Here is a 27,484-nt window from a genome sequence, read left to right as displayed (position 1 = left end):
TCCCGCGGGCACCGCTCCACTGCCCAGTCCCCGGCCGTCCCAGGCGGGCTCCTTCGCCCGCAGCCATGGCAGAGCAGAGACAGGAGCGGAGGGAGCCCGACCTGCCCGCGTACTTCGCGGCCCTGGGCTCGGGCAGCCCCAAGCCCCGGCAGAAATTCGGGGGCATGTTCTGCAGCGTGGAAGGAGCCTTTGAAAACAAAACGCTGGACTTGGACGCGCTGAGCGGCGGCGGGAGAGGCGGCCAGACGCCGGAGCGAGGGGCGCTCCGCCAGCTCCCCGGCGACTCCCAAGGGCAGAGCGAGGCCGGCGGCGAGGCGCTGGGGAGCCGCAGCGCCCCCGCCCTCACCCCAGCCGGAGCGGAGCCTCCCCCGCCCGCTGCTGGGGCCGCAGGAGACGCGCCCGACGGCCACGCTCAGGTAACGGGGAAGCGGCGGCGCCCTGCGGGCGGAGGCAGCGGCCCGCGCAGCGCGCACGTTGCACGGGGAACCAGCACTTTCCTTCGGAAAACTTTATCGTCAGCGTTACCCCGCGGCGCCAGCAATTCAGCCAAGGGGGGTGTCTGTGGGGGGCACAGTGTGGGCCCCAACGTCAATGGGAGCGTTACCAGGGGCGTCGGCGTGGGCAGGGCAGACCCCGCTGCCCTACTGGCCGGTACCAGCTGCCGGTTGGGACGTCCCAGCTCTAAGCCGCTGCCCAGCCTGGTCGGGGATGTTGCTGGAAACGGGGATCCAGGCAAAGGCAGCTGCCTTTCCGAGGCCATGCCAGGCTCGGGTGGCTCTGGGGTCTGCTGGGCTGCTCCATTTCATTTCCCTGAATCAATAGCAGCCTCCGCAGAGGACCGGGTGCCAGGTGCAGCCTGATTATTTGTTCTCATTACAAAAGGATTAGTGGGTTTGTCAGGCGAGCAATTTGACTCTGACTTTTAAGTGCAGGCCAAATGTATTCCCATCCATGGCCCCTTGGCCCAGAAAACCAGCCCAGAGCTGAACTGCTACATGTGGGGCATGCAGGGGTACACACCGGGCTTTATACAGAGAGAGAGAGAGAGAGACCAAATGAGTCATTTGCCTGCTGCCCAGTCAGGAGAACATCAGTCTGGTCATACTCATACTGGGTCCTACCAAGGGTCCATCTAGCCCTGTATCCTAACTCCAGTAGTGGCCATGCCAGATGCTTCAGAGGGAGTAGACAGAACAGGGCAATTTATGGAGTGCCCCATCCCCTGTTGTCCAAAGGCCAGGAGGCTTTCCAAGCCAAGGGGTCCATGTCTCTGCTGCATTGGAGACCAAGCCAGTTTCACTAGTCAATGGGAGCACTGGGAAAGACGCCCTAAGAGTCTGGAAAGGAGTTGATGGCCGAGCTTGAGTGCTTTAATGGCAGCACGGTGAAGCCCTCGATCAGGCCCCTAACAGGGTAGAAGCTCAGGGTGCTGATGCAGACAAGCCCCGACTCCCTATGACTCCGATGGGAATTGCTGGAAGGTGGCTTTGAAGAGGAAAGAAAGGCCTATTTGTGCTGACAAGTGATTTGTAGTAAATAACTGTAAAGACTAAACTTGGCTTACCCGGTGGGCCCCCCCACACGCACACACACACTCCGTGGGTACAGTCCTAGCCAGATGCCAGGGGCATAAATGAAATCAAGCGCTTTAGAAATCTGCAGAGCATAAATCTTCAGACTTAAGAACAAACTTTCCTGACCAAAGATTCACAGAAATATATGGAGCTGCGGGATGGAAACAATGAGCCACTGGCAAGGCTCTGTCTGACACCCTCCCTCCCTGGCTCCTGGGGGCCCCGCACAGACAGCCCAGCCATTGCTGGCCTTGGCGGGCCTGCTCTTCCTTGGCAGGCAGGCTGGTGGCGGGGTGGGGAAAGCCGGCTTTTGTTCGCGGTGCCAGGAGAGCGGGGACGTGGCTGGTGCCTGGGGAAAGGCCCCGGCGGGCTGTCTGCATGGCTGCCTCTCTGGCGGCTGCTGTCGGGGAAGCATGAGCCTGGAATGCTAATCAGGCAGCTGCGAAGCGAGGCTGCGGGACTGCCAGAGCAGGGGGAGCCACCGAGCTCTCCAAAGAACAACAGGCAGCCAGGGAGGAACAAACACAGACGCCACAAAAAGCCGCCCGCTCCGGCCACTCCGCCGAGGAGAGCCGGCCCCAGAGCCAGCAGGGACCCCCCGCCCCTCCCCAGACCCCGCAGCGCACCTGCTGAGGGTGGGTTCCTGCCCCTTGCGCTCGCTCGGAAAGGAGCGGCAGCTGCGGGAAGATGTCGTACCAAGGCAAGAAGAACATCCCCCGGATCACGGTGAGAGGGAGGCCCAGGCAGCCCGGGGCCTGGCGGGGTGGCGGCTGGGGCTGCTCCCCTTTCCTTTTAGAAGGGCATTTCTCTGTGCCGAACCTCCGGTCGGCCTTTTTATTCGCAGCAGCCCGGGCGCAGCGGGCAGCTGTCGGCCGGGAGCTGCTGGGTTTGCTGCAGGGCAGGAGGCGGGAGGGTGATGGGGCCACAATAACCGATCCAGCACCCTGGCAGCGCTCAGGGGACAGGGGCCGTAAAGGACAAACGTGCGGTAGCCGGGCAGCGCGGGGAAGGAGACACGGACTCGGAAATATGGGCGGTGGGGTTATTTCATGCTCGTTTTAAGATTGGGGACGGCAGGAGATGCTGGCGGAGCAGCTCCCGAGCGAGTGCTGTGATTGCGTCTCTGCCATGGCTGCGCTGCCCGCCCTGTAATCCAGGCTCCGTGTCTGGGCGGCGCGGGGAGGAGGGCTGGCCTGGCCATATCAAATATTTCTCTGCTGCATTCCCCAAATCTCAGCGGAGACAATCATGCCCCAGTAAAAAGGTCCCTGGCAGGGAGCTCGGACGGTCAGCAAACACGTTAGGAAAACAATGCGCACGGTGAGGTTGCAGATACCTACCAAGTCCCAGAGGCGCCTGAGAGTAGGGGCTTTTCCCGACTCCGGGAGGAAGAGGAGAATGTATGTTGATCAGCAGCTTTGCAAATCATTCAGGCCATTGAATCTGCTTTATTTCTGCTAAGAAGCTGGCGCTCCCTTGTTTCCTAGCTCATTCCCTTTCAGGCCCTAATTTCTCATAAAGGGTTGATGGGGCCGAAGGACACAGCAGTTTGAATGTGCTTATATTGCCTTGTCCTTAGAGAGCAACATCTTTTCTCCCAGCCTACGAGTTCAGAAAATAAAAAAATAACATGAGTGACTAAGCATGGACTTTGATAACTTTGGACTTGCTTATGTGCCTAAGATAAAGTGTCTATTCGAATTTCATGTATTTATTCCCTCAATTTAGGTTGCAGGGCCATATTTTTGCCTAGTTCTGCAACATTTTAGGGAGATTGGAAAAGAATAATTATTAATAATAATTAGTATTTTTGAAATACAGTTCTAAAACATCATTTATAGATACATTATTCCTTAAGCAAGATGGGATGTGGGTTTTAGTTCTGAAATGAAATCAGACCTGGTAGAGCAAAACAGGAGGAAGTTGAAAGAGTATTCTTGGGGTTGGTCTTAGGCCTTTGTTACTACAAGCGTCCTATGAAAGCCTTTTGGAGAATTAGCGTGGTCCTTTGTTGAACATAACCTGACTTGAACTCAGAGAGGTTTCTGCAGCATTATATTGTCAGGAAGAGGCCCTTGTACAACAATAGGCATCTGCTTTTCGGATCTTGTGTGCACCTGCTTATTATCTTTCACACACCAGGGCAGCCATGTTACCTAAGAGACTACAAATATTGCTTTTAAAAGAAAGGCAAACATACATATCTTTGAATCTGAAGGGTCTATTCTGCAGGACCGCCACATTATATTTGGAAATTAACAGAAATAAAATTTTAAAAGTATGATTTTCTATATTTAATCAGGACTTAATGTTTACTGTCTTCTTTCCCCATCAGCCCTGATCCCCATAGTCTTCTTACTCCTGGTTCATAAACCCATATCCTCTGGTCCATCCTGTAAACCCAAAGTACTAAAAAGCGAGAATACTGTAGCTCATTCACTGCAGTGGGCCTCACTCCATCCTCCATCTCTCATCACCATTGTGTTGTGGAGGAATGTGCCACACCACCCCTCAGGTCCCTATCACTGTTGTAACAGGAGCCTCCTTACCCTGATTGCCAGGACTTTTGTGGAGGAGGGGAGAAACCTTTGGGCAGCATGTTTTCTTCTTCTTCTTGGCTGGTGGGCTCTAAAATGGAGCTGCACAAGGGGAGAGAGAAATAGCACTGAGTCCCCTTTAAAAGTGTTCAATGAGTAAGTGACATTGAGTAAGCCAGAGAGAATCAGCCTGAGTATGTGACAGGTTGTAAGGGACTCAGAGAGTTCAGTAAAAGCCTGGTAAGAACATCTGGCATTTTGTGGTTGTTACAGAGTGGGTGTGCTTTCAGAGCAGGGACTGGCCTGTATATTTGCATAGTGGAGGAGGCCAATAGAGCTCCCCTGGGTCAGTGATGTGGTGGCTCTTTTTGGCTGGGAAGCAAGAAAAATAGACTAAGGGCTGTGGAATATAAATGAAATATGTTTTGGAGTTTTCATAAACACAGCAAAATTGTTTAGTAGCTTTATTCATACCCCTTTGACCCAGACTGAAAAATCAAGGCCCAGAAGTGGTGTTCTGTGATTAATTTTATAATTGCACATTTCTCTGGTCCTGTAATCCACTCTCCTAGACTGTATTGTCACATGTTGTTACATCCAGCAATTATTTTTAAATGTGCATCAGAACCCTTAGCAGTGGCCATTGTAGCCCTGGGAGTAAATTCTTTAGAGTCACTGTAGGGGTCACAGTTGGAGGAAAAACTGTAATAAACTATGCTCCCATTTCACATTTAAAAATATGAGCCTGATCCTACATTTTCTTCTGCATCTAAAATGCCCAGTGTGGAAAATGAGAGCGATTAGTGAAGAATCCTTTGACTAATGTCAGAATCCTTTGGGATCTGTGAAGCCTGGGGCTGCAGGAAAATCTGATTTTGAGAACCTGGAAATGTTACCGTTAATCTCCACTTTCTTATGTAACAGTGGGTGCCTAGTCCTTTTCCTTGCAAAGAGAACCTAGAAAATGTAAACTGATACAAATCAATTGCTAGAGTTGAACATTTCTCATTGATTTCCCAAAAGATCACAGCCACTCCATCAGCTCCCCTAAAGCTGACCTTTCAGATCTGTGACACTCATGCCCGTTGATTCCTCAATTTCTGTGAGAACCTCAGACCAGTTGCCATGTGTACAAGGGCAGTACCACTTTGGATACCCCTAATATTGCTGGGCCTGCTGCAAGCTGCCTCCCAGCCAGCTGTCTGCAAATACAATGGCTCCTCAACTTAGCAGCCAAAGTGGCCACTGGCCACAATGAGGCACCTTAATATCATGAGAATCAGCATGGTCTAGTGGGCTATCACAGCACTGAGAGCAAGTAACACTTGCATTCCAATCTCAGTTCTGACACTGACTTCATCTGTGGCCTCAGTCAGCTACTTAAACTTTCTGCTTCAGTTTCCCCATCAGTGAAATAGGGAGAGTAATAGTTACCTTCCTCAGAAAGAGGTTATGATAACTTATTGAATTGCTGTTTTCAATTCACTTATACAAGTGCTAAAATTCACTCGAATGCACAGAAAATCTGCCAGTAACAGCATTTGGGGGAGGCCAAGCAAGCAACCTCACATCCGTGGCTTCGGTGCACAACTGTCCCTTACAAACACTTTTTAAAATGTTGGCACATATGCACAGACTGCAGCATAAATAACTGGTCTCCACATCTGCAGAAGGAGGCTGGTAGTGACCCTTTGTCTCTTATATAATATGAGTCAGTTAAGTGTACGTTTACCAAAAGGGTCATCACATCACCCCTCTCCAAAACCAGCAGGATGGCCTTGTGCTTATTAGTGTGATCATGTTGGGCAGGAGTTATGTATATTGGAGGGTGGAGCAAAAAATGTTTTGCAGAGCTACTCAAAGCTGTGGATGTGCAATTAATGAAAAAATGAGTAATATGTAACTTGCACTGTAGTATGTGAATGTTTTATTGTAACTTTGCCTTAATATTTTTTTTTAAAATCACTCCTTACATCTTCTGTGCAGCATACAGTTCTCTAGGCTTGTGCTGTGGAAAATATAGATTAAATCCCCTTTCTGGTTGATTTGAAGATGTTAAAACATGTTTTATTTGTATGTAAAATATATGTCATTTTAGTTTTAAATAATTCTTATACTTTTTATATGTGGAATACAGTCAGGCTTTGATATGAAATAGTTTGGGTGCATTTTTAAACTAAATTGGACTAATAGACGTGCAAAATATTTTGTCTCAGACTTTAAGTGCAGCAGGCAATTATAGATTATTATGCATGAAGGCCTGTAATGAGTAAAACAACTTCTAAATAAAATAATCTTGGAAAACATATTTTTTTTTATTAGAGTGACCGGCTTCTAATCAAAGGAGGAAAGATCGTAAATGATGATCAATCATTTTATGCTGATATCTATGTGGAAGACAGTTTGATAAAGTAAGTTACTTAAGAAATATTTTGTATTACAATTTACATACTTAACATTGTTGGTGCAATTTAATATGAATAATCATTTCCAGAGACCCCTTTAATTTTCTCAGAAATATGTTCAAAATATTCTTTTGGAAAAAAATCAATAGTTCATAGGGCATTGGAAGAAAAAGCTGAAAGGAATACTTCCTTTCTTGAGTTCTAGCTGTGTTCTTGAAGGCAACAAGTAAAATGATCTTAGTTCTTAATGATCTTACTTCTTTAGTAGCTACTATCAAATTTGCGGTCACTGTTAGTACTAGTTGGGGAGTGGTCTGGGACTACATGAATGAAGAGAGCTGTGGGTCACATTTGATGCCCTGAAATGGGCTGGCCTGTGGGGCTGGTATTGGTGCTCTGCACTGCCATCCAGGAGAGACAGATCTGATCAATCCCATCCTAGAGTTAAGAAAGTTTTGGAGGCAGTGCTTTGCTAGTGGAGATGAGAGACTGGCTCACAATTCTCAAAAGCAACAGCTATGGGTCTGAATGAAATTTCATCCAAACTTCTGTTTCCAAAAGGATGGTGACTGTGATATGAGGCCTCACAAGAGAATATGCATCTAAGTCAGGAGAATATGGGAGAAACTTAGAGCTCCCTTAGAGTTCTGAAGACACCAACTATCCCCCATTTCTCAAAAGAGAGCATAACTGATGTGCATTGGCAGCACAGTGTGGGAAAGCTTACAGAAACATGAGCACACACACATACTCACTTTTAACAACAGGAAGTTAATACATTTTTGTCTAAATGTTATTTGCGGCTAGTAGAACTTCTTAATACTGTTTTTAGGCAAATTGGAGAAAACCTGATAGTTCCTGGTGGCGTCAAAACTGTTGATGCCTATGGCCAGTTAGTTATGCCAGGAGGAATAGATGTCCACACTAGACTACAAATGCCTGTGATGGGAATGACCTCTGCTGATGACTTCTATCAAGGCACAAAAGCAGCCCTAGCAGGAGGAACCACCATGATACGTAAGTAGCATCATTGCAATGACTCTAAGAAGTACATCTTTCAAAAAGCAAATGAGGTGTCCCACCATCGAGAAGATTGCTCAGTGTCAGTTAACACAGGAGTGAGACTTTAGGTCTGCCCAGGTTAGTTACAATTGTACTAAGTATTAAGTTCCCTTTAATAAACTCTGCTTTTGTTATATGTTCCTTTTTAAAATATAAAGATTCTACTTATTATGAGGCCACTTCCCCTTTATCATTGTAAGCTATACAGGGCACCTTTTTATTTGGGCCTTTTTAAATAGATGGTCACAGAAAATTCATATTTATATACCTTGCTTTTTGTAGGTGGAGAAAGAAAAGTGACTTGGTTACGAAATCAAATATTGCACTAGTTTCCAGCTCTGGGATTGTGAGAGCAAATACTTTTGAGGTTCAAAGTAAAAATTATTTTGATTACTCAATCTGATCCCAAGTAGACCTTACAAAACCACCACACAGTTCAGTCCAGTGTTTACTCACTGGAGGCACAGAACTGAACTATAAATGGTCTCACAGGTTAATACTGAGGAGTGTAGGTAGGTGTAGTGGGAAATACAGTACCTATGCATGACTGCCATTGCTAAAGTCAAAGGAAGCTGTGCACAGATATCTAAGAGCAGAATTTGGCCCCTGGCATGTATATGATAGCACACACCTGTCTCACATCACCATATTATCTAGACACAAGGAGATGAATCCAGGTTGTACTGTTAGCCACAACTTGGAATTGACTTGTTTTGCTGATTTTTGTCTCAGTCTTAATGGAGTTAAACACAGTTTGGAAGCTTTCATATTCCTCATTTTTAATTATCGAATAATTTGCATTAAAATTTCTCCTTCCTACCATAGAAAACTGTTAGACAAATGCATATTTATGGGCATTATAATAATGTCCCTGTGTTATCCCATCATATAAAGGCTGCTGACACTCTGCAATATTTCTTCAGTTGACCATGTATTCCCTGACTCTGGAATGAATCTGCTTGCTGCATATGACCAATGGAGAGAGTGTGCTGATAGCAAAGCCTGTTGTGATTATTCACTGCATATTGACATCACACGCTGGCATGAGAGCATAAAAGAGGAACTGGAAGCTCTAGTGAAAGACAAAGGTAAGGACAAAAAGACCAGTATTCTACTAACCTAGTTACCATCAAGAGTGAAAGTTAACACAAGAAAAAAGATCAGCTACTTTTTAGGGAAATATGCATCCCTCTAACATCAAGAAACCTCCTTTGGTAGTACAAGACAAAATTATTGGGCCTAGTTCTGAAGTCCTTACACTGTCAAGACTCCCACTGACTATATTGGAGATTTATCTGTGTAAGGAATTTAGGATTGGACCCATAGGGCCAAATTGTGCAATATTACTTCACTTTTGTAATAAACTGGATATCAAGGGGTTAACCGGGTTACTCAGAGTATTATGGGTTGGAGCCATGCTCCATACCTTCTTCGCCTCTTGTTTAGTTAGTGGGTGCTTCCCCATTCCCCAGCCACTCTGTAATATAGTGGAATAAAGCAGCACATTCCCAGCCTGCAGTACTGAAAGTAGAGTGTATATCTTGTGCACTGACAGGTTTCAGAGTAACAGCCGTGTTAGTCTGTATTCGCAAAAAGAAAAGGAGTACTTGTGGCACCTTAGAGACTAACCAATTTATTTGAGCATGAGCTGTAGCTCACGAAAGCTCATGCTCAAATAAATTGGTTAGTCTCTAAGGTGCCACAAGTCCTCCTTCTTGTGCACTGACAGTCCCTTCACAAAAACTTGTACCTGTAGTTCCTGTATATAAGAACCCATGGATATCTACCTAGTGGACATTGTCTACTGAAGAACTCACCCACCACAGGATTAGTGCATTTCACTAATATGTCGCATTAGTCACATATTTGGGGCTGTGTTTTGCGCTCAGACGCGCTACACAAATCTAATTGGCTTCAATGGCAATTGCAGTTGTACATTCAGGGACAGAATTTGTCAGTTAACACAGAGACTATTAATGAATCTTCCATTAAAATTCTCAGTGGTAGTTAAGGAAGCAGAAGCTGAAACCAGACATTTTTCATACTTACCCATATATAGTAATGAAATGGAGAGAATTTCATAGTGTGATTATAAGTTAAAAACAGTGTAAAGCAATACAATAGAAATTAACATGCTAGGCCCCAACACTAAATGAATCAGAGTACACATTAGATAGAAACGAGTTATGCATTTTGTGCAATGTAATATACGTAAGTGTTGTATACGTAATTCTATAACTAAAGGAAATTGTTTTGAATGAGGTGCTTTTGGCTTCAATTTGTACTTTTAGCTTTAATAAAATGATTCAAATACAGCACCTAGAAACGAGCCAGCATTAGAGCTTAGAATTCAAACCTGTTTGTGAAAAGGGTTAAGATTCAGATCCAGGAATCTGAACTCACCTGTGTGGTTTTGGTTCCCAGTTGGATCTAAAACTAGAAATGGGTTGTTGATTGGTGCTGGTTTAAATGCATCTAAAAACTAATGGCGGTACAACATCTTTCATGAACTACAACATTTGGAAATCTCATAAGAACAGCTACAAGTTTTCATCCCCCTTAGTCAAAATCTGAACCCTAGCCTTGATTCAATCTCAATCCTCAACACTAGTCTAAAAACCTTACCTAGATCTGAACACCACCTTTTCCATCCCTCTCTAATAGACATGAGTGATTTGTTTTCAGCTGTGACAATAAATATACATGTAATTTATTTTTTTTAAGGTGTGAACTCCTTTCTAGTTTTCATGGCTTATAAAGACAAGCTCCAGTGCACTGACGCCCAGGTAACACAGAATAACTGAAATGCAAAAAAGTAATCAACTACACTTTTTATAAACTGTACCTATCTGACTCCAGAAAATTCTTTCCTTCCTTCCTGACAGATGTATGAAATATTCAGCATTATTCGCGACCTGGGTGCCATTGCCCAAGTGCATGCTGAAAATGGAGACATCATTGACGAGGTATAGTAAATGTATCCATTTAAATTAAAAACTAGTCACAATATTAATTTAGGCCAAAATGCTGCCCTGAAATGGAGTGGCTGCACAACGGGCAGTATGGGGCAGAGCAGTGCCAGACACACTTCCAGCATTTGAGTCATCCTGCCAGCTCAGAAACAGGTGGCACAAAGCTGGCCAGGAGGCATACATTGTTGGGAGCCCCTGGCTACTTCTGTGAAAAGAATCAGCATATGCTCCACTAGTGCATGCTGCCAGTCACAGTATCACGCAGATCGTACTCCGATTGAAATTATTGGCAAAACTTTCATTGGCTTCAGTGGCTGAGTTAAGGAAACATAAGAGTCCTGGAGATGAACTTCAAGGATATCTGCAGAAGGGAATATGGATGGTACAGAAATAAAAATTCGATAAATTTGCCAGTAGAGCAAACCTTCTTGGGTCTGCAGTGTAGTGGCCAGTACAGAAGCTGGTCTCTCTCCTCAGTGCTCCCTGCAGTGTTAGGTTGGTATTCTGCCCTGATAAGGCCTGTGGGAGGTAGAGGGAAATTGCTCTCTACATCTTTTTCCCTGCCTAGTCCACCCACCCACACAACAAGGCAGGACTTGGCCTTTAGGATAAGCTGATTACCTGAGCTTTGGAGGGAGTGGACTGGCAGCAAAGCCTGTTGTGACATCATATATTGGCAGAAGAGCTTGGAAGGAGATCTGGAGTCCTTATTAAAAGCAGAGGCATCATGCTGATTGTTTGCGTCCAGTTGGTTATCATCACATGTACATTTATAACAGCTGTCTGCAGATTTTAGGGATTTTTACTTCTCTAAACTGTGCCTGCTTTTGGAGATGTCTTATTCTCATTTTGTTTAAAAATTGGAGGCTCTAGCCCTGAACATTCAAGAGATTTGAGGCTTTCACAGTAGTGTACATTTCAGATGGACACATAGTTCCAAATGTAGGGTCAAATAGCAACAAGGGAGTATTTTGCATTCAAAATTTGTATTGATTTTCATTCTACCTGTCTCTAGTCTAGCCTAGAAAAATGTGAAATAAATGTTTGGAATATACAATGCAGAATAGAAGTAAACTTGTCATTCATTCCGAATAAGAATCAGGTAACTGAATGGGCAGTATTATATAAGAGAGGACTTTATAATTAAATGCCATTTCTCAACACTTCAGGTAGCCTTTTTGTATCAAACAGGCCTGAACTTAAAACCAGTTTTCCCCACTAGGATTTTTCATTCTCCCTAGCTGGCTGTTAAACATAATGTGATCCCAAGCAGTTCAATATCTTCAAAAGTATTTATTTAAGCTGCAGCATGATAACATTAGAGCCATTGAGGTGAACTTCCAGTATATTTGCAAAGGGAACATGGATGGTACAGAAATAAAAATTCCATAAATTTGGCAGCAGACTGTTCACAGAGGGCAGTAGAAAATTACAGAATCCACCCCTCCACTGATGATGGGTAGGAGTCAGCACTGCACAAAATGTGGACAATGCTAGATAAGAAGGGGTGTGGCCAGGACAGCCAAGGAATGTGCTGATTCAGCATATCCCCTGAACAGCGTCTGTTGACAGGAATAATTAGCAATTACTAGCAATAACTGCAATTTAAAGCTGTCCTTCCCCAGCAAAAACCCTGAGAGAGGGCAAACAATGGAAATACTCCTGGGTGGCTCCTCATATGATGCAGAGGGCCAAGATGGCACAGGGAGGTGTAAAATATACATGGTTATAACTATTTGATTAGTTGTGGAAAAATGGCATTTAACACGCACCTGCACTCTGCCCGTCCATCTTTGCTGGGAATGCCTCCAACATTCCATGCTGTGAGCAGTTTCAAACAGCCACATTCCCTCCTATCCCTGAACAGCCTGTTAAAGAAACATTTCCTTCACCTTCCCCCTGCTCCCCGCAACATGGGGTTTTCTTCACAAACATTACATTGGCCTGAGGGTCAGGATGGGCAATAGTCAGCCCTTCAGTAATGACAGGTTTAGGATCGTATATCTTGCCCTCTTTCAGAGCTGCCATGGCTGCTTTACCAATAGGTAAACTAGGCAGCTGCCTAGGGTGGAAGATTTCTGGCCAGCTGCTTTTGGCAGCAGATTTGGCCTGGTTGCCCCCCATCATGACAAAGAGGTGGCTGGGCCAAATCTGCCCCCCTAAGCCTATGAAGAGGTGAGCAGCACACTGAAGTTTTTCCGAGTGTGGCAGATTATCTTTAGTGGCCTCTGCAGAGCTGGCAAAGGGAGCTCTATTTCATTGGTGGATGGTGAGATTCCCAGCTTACTGATGGAACACACAGCATTTGTTCTTAGCCCTAGAGATGTTTCTCCAGTGTTAGTTATCATTTTCTCTCTCTCTGAGGCCCATGCTTTCGCCTAATGCTAAGAGCAAGGAGCTGAACTCCCTCTACCTCTATTGGCTTCTGTAGTAGTTGAGGGCAGCTGTGGATGTGCTCAGTACCTCATGGGATCAGGCCAGTGTTTAATTTGTGCGAGGGCTTTCCAGTGCCAAGCCCCAGCACCTCTAGGCTTGGCAGTTCATAGCCCCGGCACCTGGGCTTGCTGCATCAGTTATGAAAGTATAAAAATTACTTGAGTCCCAGCAGCTAATTGCTTGAGCCCTGGCACCTCTTTAATTACAAATTAAGCACTGGATCAGGCAACAGAGAAAACTGGCTCCACACGTTGAAGGCTATGAAAAAATAATACTAACAAAGGTAATAACATTCCCCTGAAAATGTGTGTGGGAGGGGATACACAGAATGCTGGACAGTGCAGTGTGGTATAAAGTCTTTTTCGATGCTCACTTGGGATGACCTGCATAAATCATTGCCACCAGGAATATGTATGGGACTTCACAAGCCTCTCAATCTGCACTTCTAAAAGGATAGGAATGCCTTGTGTGATGGAACTACCCAGCCTTCAGCCTCCTGTTCCACAGTGAGTTTGAAGTGCCTGAATGATTAGCCCAGGAAAAGCACATAGTTATCACTGCATATTGCTTAATTGTTTCTGAGCAAGTGAACACTACCAATATGTTGTCAAATCACTAGAGTGTAGTATGCTGAGTAGTATGACCAATCCCACTAGAATGTCTTGTTTATTATTGTCATAGCAGAGACTAGAGCATCTTCCTAAAATGCTCTAATTGTCATGGATATAAATGGTATTCCAGGATATTATTTAGGAATTTCCATGCCCCTCAAGTACTTCTAGACATGATGTTCCAGTCCCACATTATTTTAGATTGTTCCCATCACTTACTGTTTCTCTCATTTTTCTACATTCACTTAGGAGCAAAAGAGACTGTTGGAACTTGGAATTACTGGGCCAGAAGGGCATGTTCTTAGCCACCCAGAGGAGGTAATATCTTAAGTTCTTCAAATGGACATGTTTAGAGCTTTAGAGAAGTCTCCACTCATGTTCATTCAACTAAAAGAGATGTGGTAAGATGTCACCTGGTTGTGTTCTTATTTCCGAAGGTTGAAGCAGAGGCAGTGTACCGTGCAATTACAATAGCAAAACAAGCCAACTGCCCATTGTATGTCACAAAAGTAATGAGCAAAGGTGCTGCAGATGTGATAGCTCAAGCAAAACGAAAAGGTAAAACACCACTTCACATTTACACACTAATTAAAACTTTTTACTTGTCTGCAATAAAAGGGAGCTAAGAGTTCATAATTAGCCAATTTCTAGTACACCTGAAAAGCACAAAACTTGATGTTAGCTTCCGTTTTCAAAATGTACTGGAGTTTAATTGCACTGAAGTGAACTCAAAAGAGTTGAAGAGATTGGCTGAAGACTTTGCTACACAAGCCTCATTAGGTGGAGTTGGAAAAAAATGTCAAGAATTCATTTCCAACCTCTTGTCATGCTTTGAATGGAAAAAATGAAACTGGGAATGACTGAGAACTCAAACTGCTGACACACTGGGAACCAATAGAAATATTCCTCCAAGGAAACAAGGTAACACAATACCTAGAATGTAGTAATTCAGACCGATCCTCAGCTGGGGATCTCCATTGAAGCCAATGGAGCTGTGTTGACTTACACCAACTGGGGTGGGAATCTGGCCCACAGTGCATGGACGTGAGTGACAGAAGTGAGAGACAGAAATATCCAATCATAAACATACAAGACTGTGTCTATCCCAGGTGTAAATCAACTGATTTAAATGGAGTTACATCAGGAGGGTGCATTTTGCCCACAGTTTTTGTGTAATTTTTGGTATCTCATTGAGAGGGATTTTTAAACACTTTCCCCTCCCTGTTACAAATAAGGAGCCATGTCCTGAAGTGTTTGTTCTGCTTTCTTTGGCCTTTCTCAGCAAAAAATAGGACTGAATAGACTCTAGGGTTTGGCCAAGGCTGTTTTTTGATTGGTACTTTGTACTTTTACAAGGAATACTGTTCAATTTTGTAGCAATCTGATTGGCTGACAGAAATTCAGAAAACTGAAACACAGAGAAACTGGCTCAAACCATCTTTTATTCCTAATCTTAGCATTTGTCTACACTGTGAGAAAAGAGAGTACACCATCGGGAGTATGTTACATATTTTCAGATTATGTATTAGCATTATTATTCTTTAGGCACAGTTGTGTATGGAGAGCCAATTACAGCGAGTCTTGGCACTGATGGATCACACTACTGGAGTAAGAATTGGGCCAAAGCTGCAGCCTTTGTTACATCCCCTCCAGTTAGCCCTGACCCTACTACATCTGATTATCTCACTTCTCTGTTATCATGGTGAGTTGGCAAGGAGAATAAATGACAGTGGCATGCGGAACAAAACCCAGTCCCTGGGGTTATTATTATTCAACCACAGAGATGGGCCCAAAGAGCAGAGTCGAGTTTTGATCCAATCACCTTATAGTTCCATGCTGTCTGGATCTGGGGTTTTGGCTTAGGGTCTTCGCTAGTCATCACCAAAAAGCTCACTGAATAGAAGCATTCAACAGCACTCCTTGTCAGCTAAAGTACTATTCAGCCTGAATAGGGATGGAAAAATCAGCTCCCAAAGTAACACATGAAGACTGTGTAGGGTGAGACTATTGACCTATAGAAGGGCAGCTATAGTAGTAAATATTCTGCCCTAATTAGTCTCCTGATGAGAATTATTTTGCATTCTCTGAGATTTCACAAAATTCTTCTCTCTAGAGGTGTGACTGGACTCTAGGGAAGCAAACAGATTTTATTTGATGAATCTTTTCCCTGTGGAATAATGTCCACTAACAGATAATAAAATATGCATATAATTCAATCTAAATACAGCCTTGACATAAATCAAGAAGGATGTTTCAGGGCTCCATAAGCAGATGTCTGCAGAGAGTCTCATTCCAGAGAACCACCTCAGCTCTCCCCTTTCCTTCTCCCAACCCTATCAGCCTATCTCAAATTTGTTGAGTTATAATAGATTCTGGTATATAGAATCTAGTTTTGTCCTGGGTCAGGCCATAGCCAGGAATACACCTGATATAAAAGGTCCTTTAGAATAATTTCTTGAAAGGCTGTCAGGGCCAAAAGGATGGATCAAGAATCAAGACTGGGATGTTGATTTAAGGAGTGCAGTTCCTGGGGATTTAAGGTAACATTTTCAGAAGTATCTAGGTGCTTAAATCCAATGGACTTAAGAACTTAAATCACTTAGGCACCTTTGAAAATTTTACCCTAAGGATGAAATTCACTGCTGCACAGAAGGCTAAGCACAAGACCTATGAGCCATTTATGTCACACTTAACCCGCTACACAGGAGATAATTTCACTCTGAAAGAGTATATAGTTGCATAGAAAAGGCCCTTGAATTATTACACTGAACAATACAATCTGAGCAATCAGTTTTGTCCATTAACTGCATTTTGGTTTGTTTTAACTCAGTGGGGATCTGCAGGTTGCAGGCAGTGCCCACTGCACATTTACCACCGCTCAGAAGGCAGTAGGAAAGGATAACTTCACCCTTATTCCAGAGGGAACAAATGGCATTGAAGAAAGAATGTCAATAATTTGGGAGAAGTGTGTGGTAAGTAACTAAATAAGTGTAAATGTTTGCTGAATTATCAATGCAAGTGCGTGCAAGTGGCATTTTTGTCAGATATGAGGATTTAGACAATAGCAAGATTTTCTTTAATGGAAGGAAAGAGGTACATGATCATCTTACATTGCTAAATTCCTCATTGTATGACATTATCTAGGCTGCTACTTAAAAAAGCTTTGCTAATGAGAGAAAATATAACATTTGAATGTAAATATCTTGAAAGAGCTTCTTATTAGAAGAATATTCTATCCCATTCTGAACTGTGATCAGAAATAAAAGTCTATCCAGAAGATTTTTGTAAAGGCAAGAAATGGAGTTTCCATTTGTATTCTTTTCCAGTAGGCCTGGGCAAGATATATGGAATTTATTCATTTGTAATTTCTGCAACATTATAGTTCCCTCAAAATAACTTGCGAGTCTCTGTGTTGACCTCAATAAGCTTTGGATCAGGTCCACAGTGAATCCTGAGTGTAGTTTGTTATTAGAGACACAAGGTGGGTGAGGTAATATCTTTTATTGGACCAGCTTCTGTTGGGGAAAGACAAGCTTTCGAGCTACACAGAGCTCTTCTTCAGGTTTGTAAAAAGCACAGCTGACATAACAATGCACTAATTGTTTAGCCTATACTAAAAATGTTCACCTTTGAAAATATTGATCGTCATCTTCACTGGAGCCCTGTCTCTCTGTCTAGGTTCTTATACCTCACCCATCATTATACTATCTGAGCCCTTTCTTCTGGTACCTCCAGTTTCTTGTATCCTTCTCCGAGTAGCATATTGAGGATCAATAACACTTAGGAAACTCCGGTTCCAATAAACATGAAAATTTTCTATCTAAGACAAGAAATTATATAATCTGAAGACTGACTCACTTCAGTATCAACTAAAGAAAGTTCTGGATGTGAGCCCAGTACTTGCTGAGAGAAGTGAGTCCTATAGATGAAAGTGCTGCCAGATGAATGATAATGATACATAGTAGTTGCCATAGACCTCTCTGTAGCCTCACTTCACCATGTACACTTATTATTCAGTGTTGTGGGATGCAGTGTCTGTTGTGTTGAGCAGTATTCCTGTCATAGGAGTACCTACATAGTGACTATAAAATGGGAGCTGTAATCAGTTTTCAAACATGAAACATTCTAACAGTTTTTAATTACTAGTCCTGCAGGGACAGCCAATTTTTGAATTAAACGCGCGGCCCACGATTGTGCGATCTTCTCTATGTACAAATATCATAAATTCTAGATGAAATTGCAAATTCATTTCTGATAAGACCTCATTTTCTGTAATAGTTTTCCTTTCTCAATCTCCTTTCTTTCTGATTTCCAGGCCTCAGGGAAGATGGATGAGAATGATTTTGTAGCAGTGACCAGTACAAATGCAGCCAAAATCTTTAATTTTTATCCCAGGAAGGGACGAATTGCTGTAGGTTCTGATGCTGACCTAGTTATATGGAATCCCAAGGCTACAAAAATTGTCTCAGCAAAAACCCACCATCTGGTAAAATCATTTTGTGAGATTTAATTTCTTTTTTTTATATAGGATTTTGCAACCAGGGTGTATTAGTGAAATAATGTATTCCCTTTAATCAGAGAGAAATTGAAACAGAGAGAATTTGGGTAAAATAATAGTATCATTGTTTATTAAATCTCAGTGGGAGAAGGGAAATAAATCCCTTTTGTTATTGGCATTTACTGCAATGGCACCAAAAATATGTAGAGTAATGCTCTAGAATAGTGCAATAGTAAAACAATACATGATGACCATTCTTTTGCTGTAAATGGGATACTATTAGTATGTACTGTATAGGCATAGAAAAAAAATGTACAACCCTAACCTGAACATTTCCCTGTCCCAGCCTTTCTCCTGAATTCCACTGAACAACCTTGAATTGCTGAACATGTGGAATTTTAAAGGGCTTTAAAAGATTTAACTAAACTATTGAGATAGAAGTTTGTTTTAGTTAGCAAATTACTGGGATTGTTGATATATTCCCTGAGGGTTGGATAAATGCAAGGGCTGTACTCTTTCAAATGTAAAACTAAAAAGAGGAAGCAAGATTGATTCCATTTCGGACAGCTATGTAGGGACCATTCATACTGGAACAAACCCTGGGGTCCTTACTCTGTGTTTACTCAGCCCTTTCTCTGGTAAATTCCCACTTCACCAACTGGAACTTTAGGCTAACTTGTGGGGATGAATATCACCTACTTAGGAACGCCTCCTTACCCTTATCTCTGCAAATGATTCACCAGCTGAGAAACTACCCCCACTCTCAAAAGCCATTTGCCAAAGGGAATCTTTCAACAACATGAGTCTTATTGGAGAGCCAAACCCAGCTTTCCTACCCCTTCCCTGGTCCCAAATAGGCTTGTCTCTCTCTCTTTGGTAATATTCCACTGGGGAAAGACTCAGTGTCTGTTCAAACTGTACCTTCTCTAGGGTTTCCCAGTTCATAGGTATCCTAAAATGAACTCCCATTTGAAGGGTTAGTGATAAAACTACATGTAACATTAGTAAAATGTAGGGGGTAGAACTGATTTAAATTATTTTGTTGAAATATTTTTGACAAAATATGACTTTTTGACCAAAAGGAAATATTTTTCAGAAAATGAAATTTTCTTGTCTTTTGTTTGAACAGAAACTGATGTGTTTCAGTTAAAAATTGCTTTTCAGTTTGATTTTCAATAAAGAAAAATTTGCCTTTGCTCTTCAGAAACCAAAAATTATTACCTTTGTATCAAAAATTGTTTTTGAAAGCTGAAGAAGATTTTTCATTTGGAGGTGGGGAGAATATTTTTAAAAAGAGAAAAAAAACTCCATGGGAAGTTTTGAAAAATGAAATGCTTTCAAATTTCCCACAAAATATAACTGGAATTTTTCAACCAGTTCAGCTAGACAACTTGCGGTTTCCTGACAAACATAGCAAAAGATTCCGTCAGTCCAGGGTAAGTTTCAGCAGAAGCCTGCTGGGGATCTAGGTTAAGCAATTGGAACTTATTCATACCTAAAATTGGGCTCTGGTTTGCTTCACAAATGGCATAGTGTGTGGTTTAGGCTAGTACTAAATGTTCATGAATTTTGATTGTCCATTCCAGTTTGCTTTAGCTCACCAAACTGATAGAGAATCTTATTTTTTCATATCTAATCTAAAGGATTATTTAAGGAATGATTAATTATACATGAAGAAGGCATTACAAAAATTGGGTAGGCTGTGGGTTTATGGCTTTTTTGTTCTTAGCCCTAAACTAACTCTGAATATCCTGGTTTGGATTTGTCAGAATGTGGAATGTAATATATTTGAAGGAACAGAGTGCCGTGGTTCTCCTACTGTGGTTATAAGTCAAGGAAAAGTTGTGCTGGAAGATGGAAACCTCTTTGTCATTCAAGGGTCTGGTCGCTTCGTTCCTAGAAAGACATTCCCTGATTTTGTTTATAAAAGAATAAAGGCAAGAAACAGGGTAAGGAGAATTTTTATTTGCAAGAAAACAATCTCTGTTCTGATTTATCCCTTTTTTCATATTGCTATTAGTGTTGTGTTGCAGCATCCCAGAGCCTTCTGGTAGGACCGAGAAGGGAAAGGGGGCCCTTTACAGGAGCAAAAATATAATTAATGTTATCTGCTTGTAGGCCTTGAAAACGTGTAAAACTATCAAATAACTGCTCTTGTGCATTGCCTGGCTTATGCATAAACAATGTTACTGTTCAAATGACAATTCTTACACCTAATACCACTTATTAATTCACATTCATCTTAAAATAAAAGAAAACTGTATTGAATTTTAATATGCAGTTCCATCAAATATGTTGTATTGGATGATAAGGTATGTACTGGACAAATAGAATGTCTTCAAGGAGATTCAAGGGTAAACTAATCTACTAATTACAGGAGAGTAGACAGGAAAAGTACAAAGATGTAAGATGCATTATGTATCTAATTGCATGGTCCTTCTAAATTCAATTTGAAAGGTAAAAGATTTTAAAATAATGTATTTCATCTGAATGACATGATACGTTATAATGAAATGATGGCAACATTTTTACAATTTAATTGTAGATATTTCTCATTAGAGATGTCCTGGGCTGAGTGGGTCTCTGATATTTTTATTTCAAATAGCCAATGTAGGAAACCACACTTTGTGATATATCCCATAACGAAATTAATTAAGTTCTTCTCACAGGTCTTTTCAGCCATTGTTGGCAAATGCTTATTGCCTCCAATTGTGCAAATTGGTCATTAGTATGTTCTGGACAAATACTTTAAATCTGTTACATGCATGTTATTGTAGCAAGTATGTGCTCATCCAAGAATGTTTAGACTGGAGAAAATTCTAAACAATGTCAAAGTCAATGGGGATTGCAGGGGAACAGGGAGTTCCTAATACCTCTCTAGATTTGACTTACTCTTTAGGTTGCCCATTTGTGCCCTGGATTGCTAGTATGCAGGGTTGCTCCCTTCCTGCTTGCCATATCCCCTGTGCTGGCAACTGGAAGAAGGGGTAACATAGGAACTGATAAGGCAATTCTGTCACAGGAATGATCTATTTCTGTATGTAAGTAAATAGTTAATAGATAAGGTGCCAATACAACGAGCTCAGAAATATTTTCCATAGTTCCTTCATTTTATAGGACCAATAAGACTTATTCTACACCAGGGATCGGCAACCATTGGCAAGCAGCCCATCAGGGAAATCCGCTGGCGGGCTGGGATGGTTTGTTTACCTGCAGCATCCACAGATTCAGCCGATCACAGCTCCCACTGGGCACGGTGTGCCGTTCCAGGCCATGGGGGCTGCGGGAAGCAGCATGGGCCGAGGGATGTGCTGGCCGCCGCTTGCCGCAGCTCCCATTGGTCTGGAATGGCGAACTGCAGCCAGTGGGAGCTGCGATCTCTGAATCTGCGGACGCTGCAGGTAAACAAACCATCCCGGCCCGCCAGCAGATTTCCCTTATGGGCCACGTGCCAAAGGTTGCCGATCTCTGTTCTACACTAGCTTCCTTTGGTGACTCTTTATATCATCTCTTAGTTGCACCATGGCTCCATTTTTCCATGTGTTTTGTGGATGTTTTCATTATTTGATGTATGGAGGGCAAGTATCAGTAACCACTTCATTTCTCCCAGATACACCAATGCACGTCGGCAACTACAGCAATAACCACATGATGTGATTTACTGTAGCTTTTCTTTTCTCTGTGAATTCATTGCTGTAATAGAGGTACAACAGTGGAAGCCAGAACAAGTAAAAGAAACTGACAGAGCCCTTTAAAAACTATAAATCCTGTTCATGGCAGCTAGCCTTAGCTTTTAAAGCTGGTCATTTAAAACTAGAGTGGAAGCAATGATCTGTGCAGTGACCATATTACCTGCTCTCTCACCCACCTGCAGTCCTTCCTAAGTTTCTGGTATGGCCATGAAAATGAAACTTATCCTGTAATATGAAGAATTGCTCCTGTATGCTCTCCTACCTGCATTTTCCCCTCATATCTTGCACCCTTCTTAACTGGCAGATAAGTGATTGCTAAGTCTGGTTGATCCCACTCGATGTGACAAAAGGCCTCCAGGCTATTTGCTACCAATCAAACTCCATCTATGTTATGTTTGAAAGTAAAAACATTGTGTCATTTTTCATCATCCAAGAAAGGCACTTTGCTAAATATAAACTTTTGCTCACATGAAGCTGGAGGTTCCTAGACTCTGAGTTAAGCATCAGATCAGGTGGTCGCTGATTGCTTGTGAAGTTAATTCATGTGGGCAGTCACATTTGATATTATGGGCAGTTAGTCTGGTTGTCTGCATTACGTTTTTTGGTCCCTTGTCTAGCAATGGCTTTTTGGAGAGAGAAAAGGGTCCAAAATGGTGTTGGAAAATATTGCATTGGATATCAACTTTACACAGTTTTCAGTGTTACAGAGATGAAGATCAGATGGCATGACAGGTTAGCAATGAAAGTGAAATGCTATTTGAAAATGCAGAATAGTTATTCTTTACAATTTATATCTGTCCTGACTTCATTATGCTCAAACCCAACCCTTTTTCTATTTTCTAAATGCTCTGTTCTAGTTTTTTATCATAAAATGACTGGTACATTGTGTGGCTTGGGATGAGAAATGGCTATCTGCAGGTTATAATGTGAATGGAGTACTCCTATTGTAGCTATTTCTCTGCACTAACTTCAGATCTGTTTACCAGTCAAGAAGATGGATGGTTTAAAGTAGCACCTGATGCAATAGGACATTTTAATCATGCCCTGTCAAGTTCGGTTGAGTTGTGTCACATCAGAACTCACAACATACCAAAGGGAAAATAGAATGGAATGTGAGGTGGAAAAATGCCATTTTTGTGTGTTCTCTGTAACAAAAAATAAAAATACAGTAAGTCTTTTGCCAATAAGCCAAAATTATGCACTGCTCCTTCCTCATGTCCACTGCAAAGTTCCAGTCTAGCCCTGGAGAGGAAAATATTGATCTCAGTGTTAGGAGGTGAAGAATACTGGTTTGAAGAATCAACTGGATTGCAAGCTGTTCAGGGAAGGGCCAATAACTTTCTGTGGTAGTGTGCAGTGCTCAGCATTCACTGAGGTGCAGTAAAAATAAAGACATTAACAGGATGAACAGTAATAAAATTAATGATAGAACCCTGAAGACACACTGGGCTCGATTCTGACACATTGGGCTTGATTTATTTTCCCTAAGGCCCCTTTACACAGTTCTAGCAGTGTAAAGTGGCCTGAAACTGGGTGTTGTTGTAATTTAAGTTGAGAGCAGCGTAACGGCCTTAGTGTACCATGCTCACTGTGTCTAAGACACCCTGACAGCAAACACTTCCTATTTCATCTCCCTGTATTATACTTTGGGGGAGCCAGGATACCATATCATCACCAGGTGGCCAATTTAATGGAAAGGGACCTTTGTATGGGAGACTGACAAGGATGATGGAGCCCAAAACTGACCTGCCATTTTCTTTTTATGCTGGCCAAAATCTATGTAACTCCTTGTAAAATAATTTTCCAGAGCAAATGTTTAATGTTCTTTCTTCTCAAACAAATAACCTAAGTGCAACCCTACAATAATAAATCAGGATATGTATGACGGAGAGAAGAAAAATCAGTAAGGGAACAGATTTCAGCTTGAAGCTTCTCATCATTTCATTCAGAATCAACTCACATATTTATCCTCTATCTCACTACAGCTTGCTGAAATTCATGGTGTTCCCAGGGGGCTTTATGATGGGCCAGTTCATGATGTCATAGTGACTGCTAAAGCTGTAGCCCCCACTCCTACTTCAAGGATAGCTCCCTGTTCAGGCAAAATACCAACTCTTCCTGTCCGTAATCTGCATCAGTCAGGGTTCAGCTTGTCTGGTAAGTTTGCTCAGTGGGTACAGTAGCATTTGCAGGTAGAGATGAACATGGGTAGCTTAGACTGACTGAGAAGTGCAAATATTGTTTACAAACCATACCCCAGTCTTGCAGTGAGCTCCCTGCAGGCAGACCTGTGCACCCATGAGGAACCCTGCTGAAGTTAAGGCAACTCCAAATGGATGCTGGGGGTCCATTCAAATTGAGCTCAATGGCAGGGTCAGAGCTTATGTTATTTACTCAAGTAGAAGGAAAAGATTGAGGTCTAGAATTGCATAAGTAATTTCTGCTAATGTAAAAGACAAATTGTATTAATAACTAAGTTTATGTGATGATTGCCTTGCTGCTTTTGAGAAATCACTTTTCCTGCTACAGTACAATTTGCAGAGCTATCGTATCTTACATACAAAAGCAACACAAAATTCTTCCAGATGGTTGAAAGCTATCCATGCAAATACATTAAAGTATGAAGGTCACAAGATACCAGAGAGGATGCATGTCAAGTTTGAATTTAAAAATGAGGTGACCAATGGATATGAAACAGGGAAGATAAAGGAGCCAAGGACAGGCATCAATCTGATGAGGTTTCAACAGAGGTTGAAATCTTGGCCCCATTGAAATTGATGGCAAAATTCCTATTAACTTCACTGGGGCCAGGAATTCAGCCTGAGTTGTGTCCTTTTCCGATTCCATAAAAGAAATGGTTGGATATGTAGGAAAGGAAGATGGCTGAGATGCAAACAAACAAAGAAAAGGCATCAAGTAGTATTATATGGTTAAAGCACAAAGGTCAGGACAGATGGGGAAGGAGAGAGTGAGAAGGAATCATAGTTACAGAAGAGAAAAGTACTAAACACATATATAGCAATTGACAAATTCAGCACTGTGGCTAGAGTGGAGGCAAGATGACAAATGTTCATGTACAGTAGCTTGTTTTAGGGGAGGTCATTGGCTAGATGAAAAGATAGTCTCTCAAGATTTTATTTAAAAAAGGGAGAATCACAACTAAACTAGTAGCTAGTAGGGGAAGTTGATATAAGGAGGAATGGTCACCCAGATCTTATAATGAATGCTCAGAGCAGCAGTACTTCAGCCAATGGCTGGGAGACTGTCACATCTCTATAAAGGCATAATACACTCACATAGAAGATTTACTGCTTGTGAGTTTCCTGAATTGAAGATGCAAACCATGACAGCCATCCCTTTTTTTCCCTTTCATTAGGAAAGGGAAGAGTACTGCGTATCTAGTTGTACAATGGTAGGTTTAAATTTATTTCATGTTCATTTTGATATATATCCTGGTGTAAATAAAGTTGAAATTTGACTTCTACATACAAAAAATCATACTGTGAAAGATCGTTTCCGCTATTTTATCCACAGTGATGCAATTTTGAGTTTTATTTGAATCGTGGGAGTACCACACGCACTTTCTTAAGTTATTTGGCATATATGAACATCATGCATGTGCTGCTCAACTTAGTGTCACACTGTATTTGGTGCATGAACATGTGTGCCATAGCTCAGAAGAATTTTGAAAGCAAATGCCACATTATACAGTGACGGATAAAACTCTGCACTTAATTGACTGAGATCACATGGATCCTAGACAGCTTTACATGAAATGAAGTCCCAAAATGTTATTATCTGGAAACTATTTATTCATGGAGAAACAAACCATTACAAAGAATTTCTAGAATCAGTATGCAAAGGATCTTTCCAGGAAACCAGTTAGAATTTTCCAGTTCCTTCCAATCATAATACACGCTTTCATTGTATTTGACAGCATTTCCTATAATTAACCCTTTTAATTTAGTCTCATTATGGATCCTGGCATGTTTAGTTTCCCCACTACTAAGCTTGAAATATGCTTTGGTTAGATCTCAATCTGAGTGTGAAAACATAATAATGTTATTTAATCTTCAAATTATCAGTATAGTTTGTAGCTTCAGTGCTGATTAGGAGGGTTGGTAAAATTCAAAAGCATTTTAACTACAAATTACAAGATTCTACAGATCCTACAGTTCATTGGTTATGTCACTGCTGCATACCTTATTTATAAAGTTGTCCCAAAGTGTAAAAAGTGTAGGTATTTATTTTTGTTTGAATTTTATTGTTCAGTTCCAAATCAATATGCATTAAGGACAAATAAATTGCTATTGATTACTCATGTACATATACCGTATATTGTTATGAACAAAAGCATTTCATTTAATAATTCCTGTATTTAAATCAATGGGGTCGTCACTTGTTTGTAGCCCTTCAATTTCTATGTCTTCTCTTCTAGGATCTCAAACAGATGACCATATTGCAAGACGCCCTGCTCAAAAAATCATCGCACCCCCTGGTGGACGTTCCAATATTACATCTTTGTCATAATGATTCCAAATGTGATGTATTGTATTCCCTGCCAATCAGTCTTGGTTTCCACTGGAGCAGGTGATCTGGGGAACAGCATTTTTCAAATCTGTTTCGCATTTACAGAAAATGTATCTTAAAAGACTGCCTTGTTTACACTCACCCAGAACACCTTGCTTTATGAGCTGTAAGCAACAGAAGTACAGCTCTAAGTAGCAACCTTACCAATTAATTATATGGCCATAATGTACACTGCCAGGGCAAGGGGGTTGGGTGGAGTGGACACCATGGAAATATAAAATTGATCTGCCATCAAGCTCAGGATAAAATTAACCATGTGTCAGTTTGCCTACCCCCCATCCTTCCCTGACTGGAAAATAGGCTAAAAATGCCCAAGATAATAGAACTCCCATCAAGTATTTTAAATATGTTTCTCTCTCAAATAGATATTCAGCAGATCTTTGACACATGCATGTAAACAATAAGAAGTTCATTTAAAAATGTGTTCAGCCGTGCTGCTAGCTGTCTTGTAATCAGGACAAAGCTGAAGACATGTTTTGTGTTTAATAGGTTCTTTGTTTCCTTTCCAATAACAACTACTGCCCTTTGTATTCTAAGGAATTTTAACTGGTAAACACTCAACTCTGTATGTTTTTAATACAGTTAGTTATATATATTGTGGTTGAAATGATCAGTAATCATATATTTATACTATCTCATTGCGCAGGCCTTGAACATGCCTTGGGAATCATTGTCACTCTGTACCAATGTGACAGCATGAATATAAGAAATTTGAAGTGTGGTCTGAATGTTCATGGAGTTAGTTGTCATAGTGTCGATATAGGCATACTAATGCATTGAGTTTTTTGGGTTTTTTTAATAGTTGTATTTCTGGAACACAGAGACGACAGTGGAAGTTCCAGTGTATTTTAGTCTTTTTGTTAGACTCGTTTTTTAAAGATTATTTATACAATTTTCCAAGTAACAAGCGGAGGCAAATTGAAGGCCAGTTGCATCTGATGGACTCTTTTATAAAGCTTAATACAACAGGTTTATTATATTTAAAGCTATGTACAGTAAAGGTGATCTTATATGCAGTATCATTCCATAAAACTATGCATGTAATGTCAACAAAATCGCTATTTTGTTTCTCGTTCATTGCTTTCAATAAAGTTTGTTGGAAATCAC

General features: G+C 41.8%; 1 protein-coding gene across 2 annotated transcripts; it reads left to right on the top strand.

Moving 5' to 3' along the window:
- DPYSL4 (dihydropyrimidinase like 4) lies at nucleotides 1-27,484 on the top strand. 2 transcript variants are annotated; one of them, XM_084632947.1, is made up of 14 exons: nucleotides 1-416; nucleotides 6,434-6,522; nucleotides 7,349-7,533; nucleotides 8,502-8,666; nucleotides 10,303-10,364; nucleotides 10,464-10,544; nucleotides 13,847-13,915; nucleotides 14,035-14,155; nucleotides 15,143-15,299; nucleotides 16,428-16,569; nucleotides 17,913-18,083; nucleotides 19,865-20,044; nucleotides 23,773-23,944; nucleotides 26,226-27,484. In XM_084632947.1, exons 1-14 carry the CDS (start codon nucleotides 66-68, stop codon nucleotides 26,315-26,317), a joined length of 2,037 nt encoding a protein of 678 aa, XP_084489073.1. In that variant the 5' UTR covers nucleotides 1-65; the 3' UTR covers nucleotides 26,318-27,484. The 2 variants fall into 2 exon arrangements, with proteins under 2 accessions (XP_084489073.1, XP_084489072.1); XM_084632946.1 differs by lacking the exon at nucleotides 1-416 and adding an exon at nucleotides 1,907-2,300 and having other exon boundaries at nucleotides 26,226-27,482.

This window comes from Lepidochelys olivacea (genome assembly GCF_965140295.1).
Source record: "Lepidochelys olivacea isolate rLepOli2 genome assembly, chromosome: 7".
NCBI classification, from domain to species: Eukaryota; Metazoa; Chordata; order Testudines; family Cheloniidae; genus Lepidochelys; species Lepidochelys olivacea.
The sequence above is the reverse complement of the archived record's forward strand: the minus strand, read 5'-3'. Positions and strand labels throughout refer to the sequence as shown.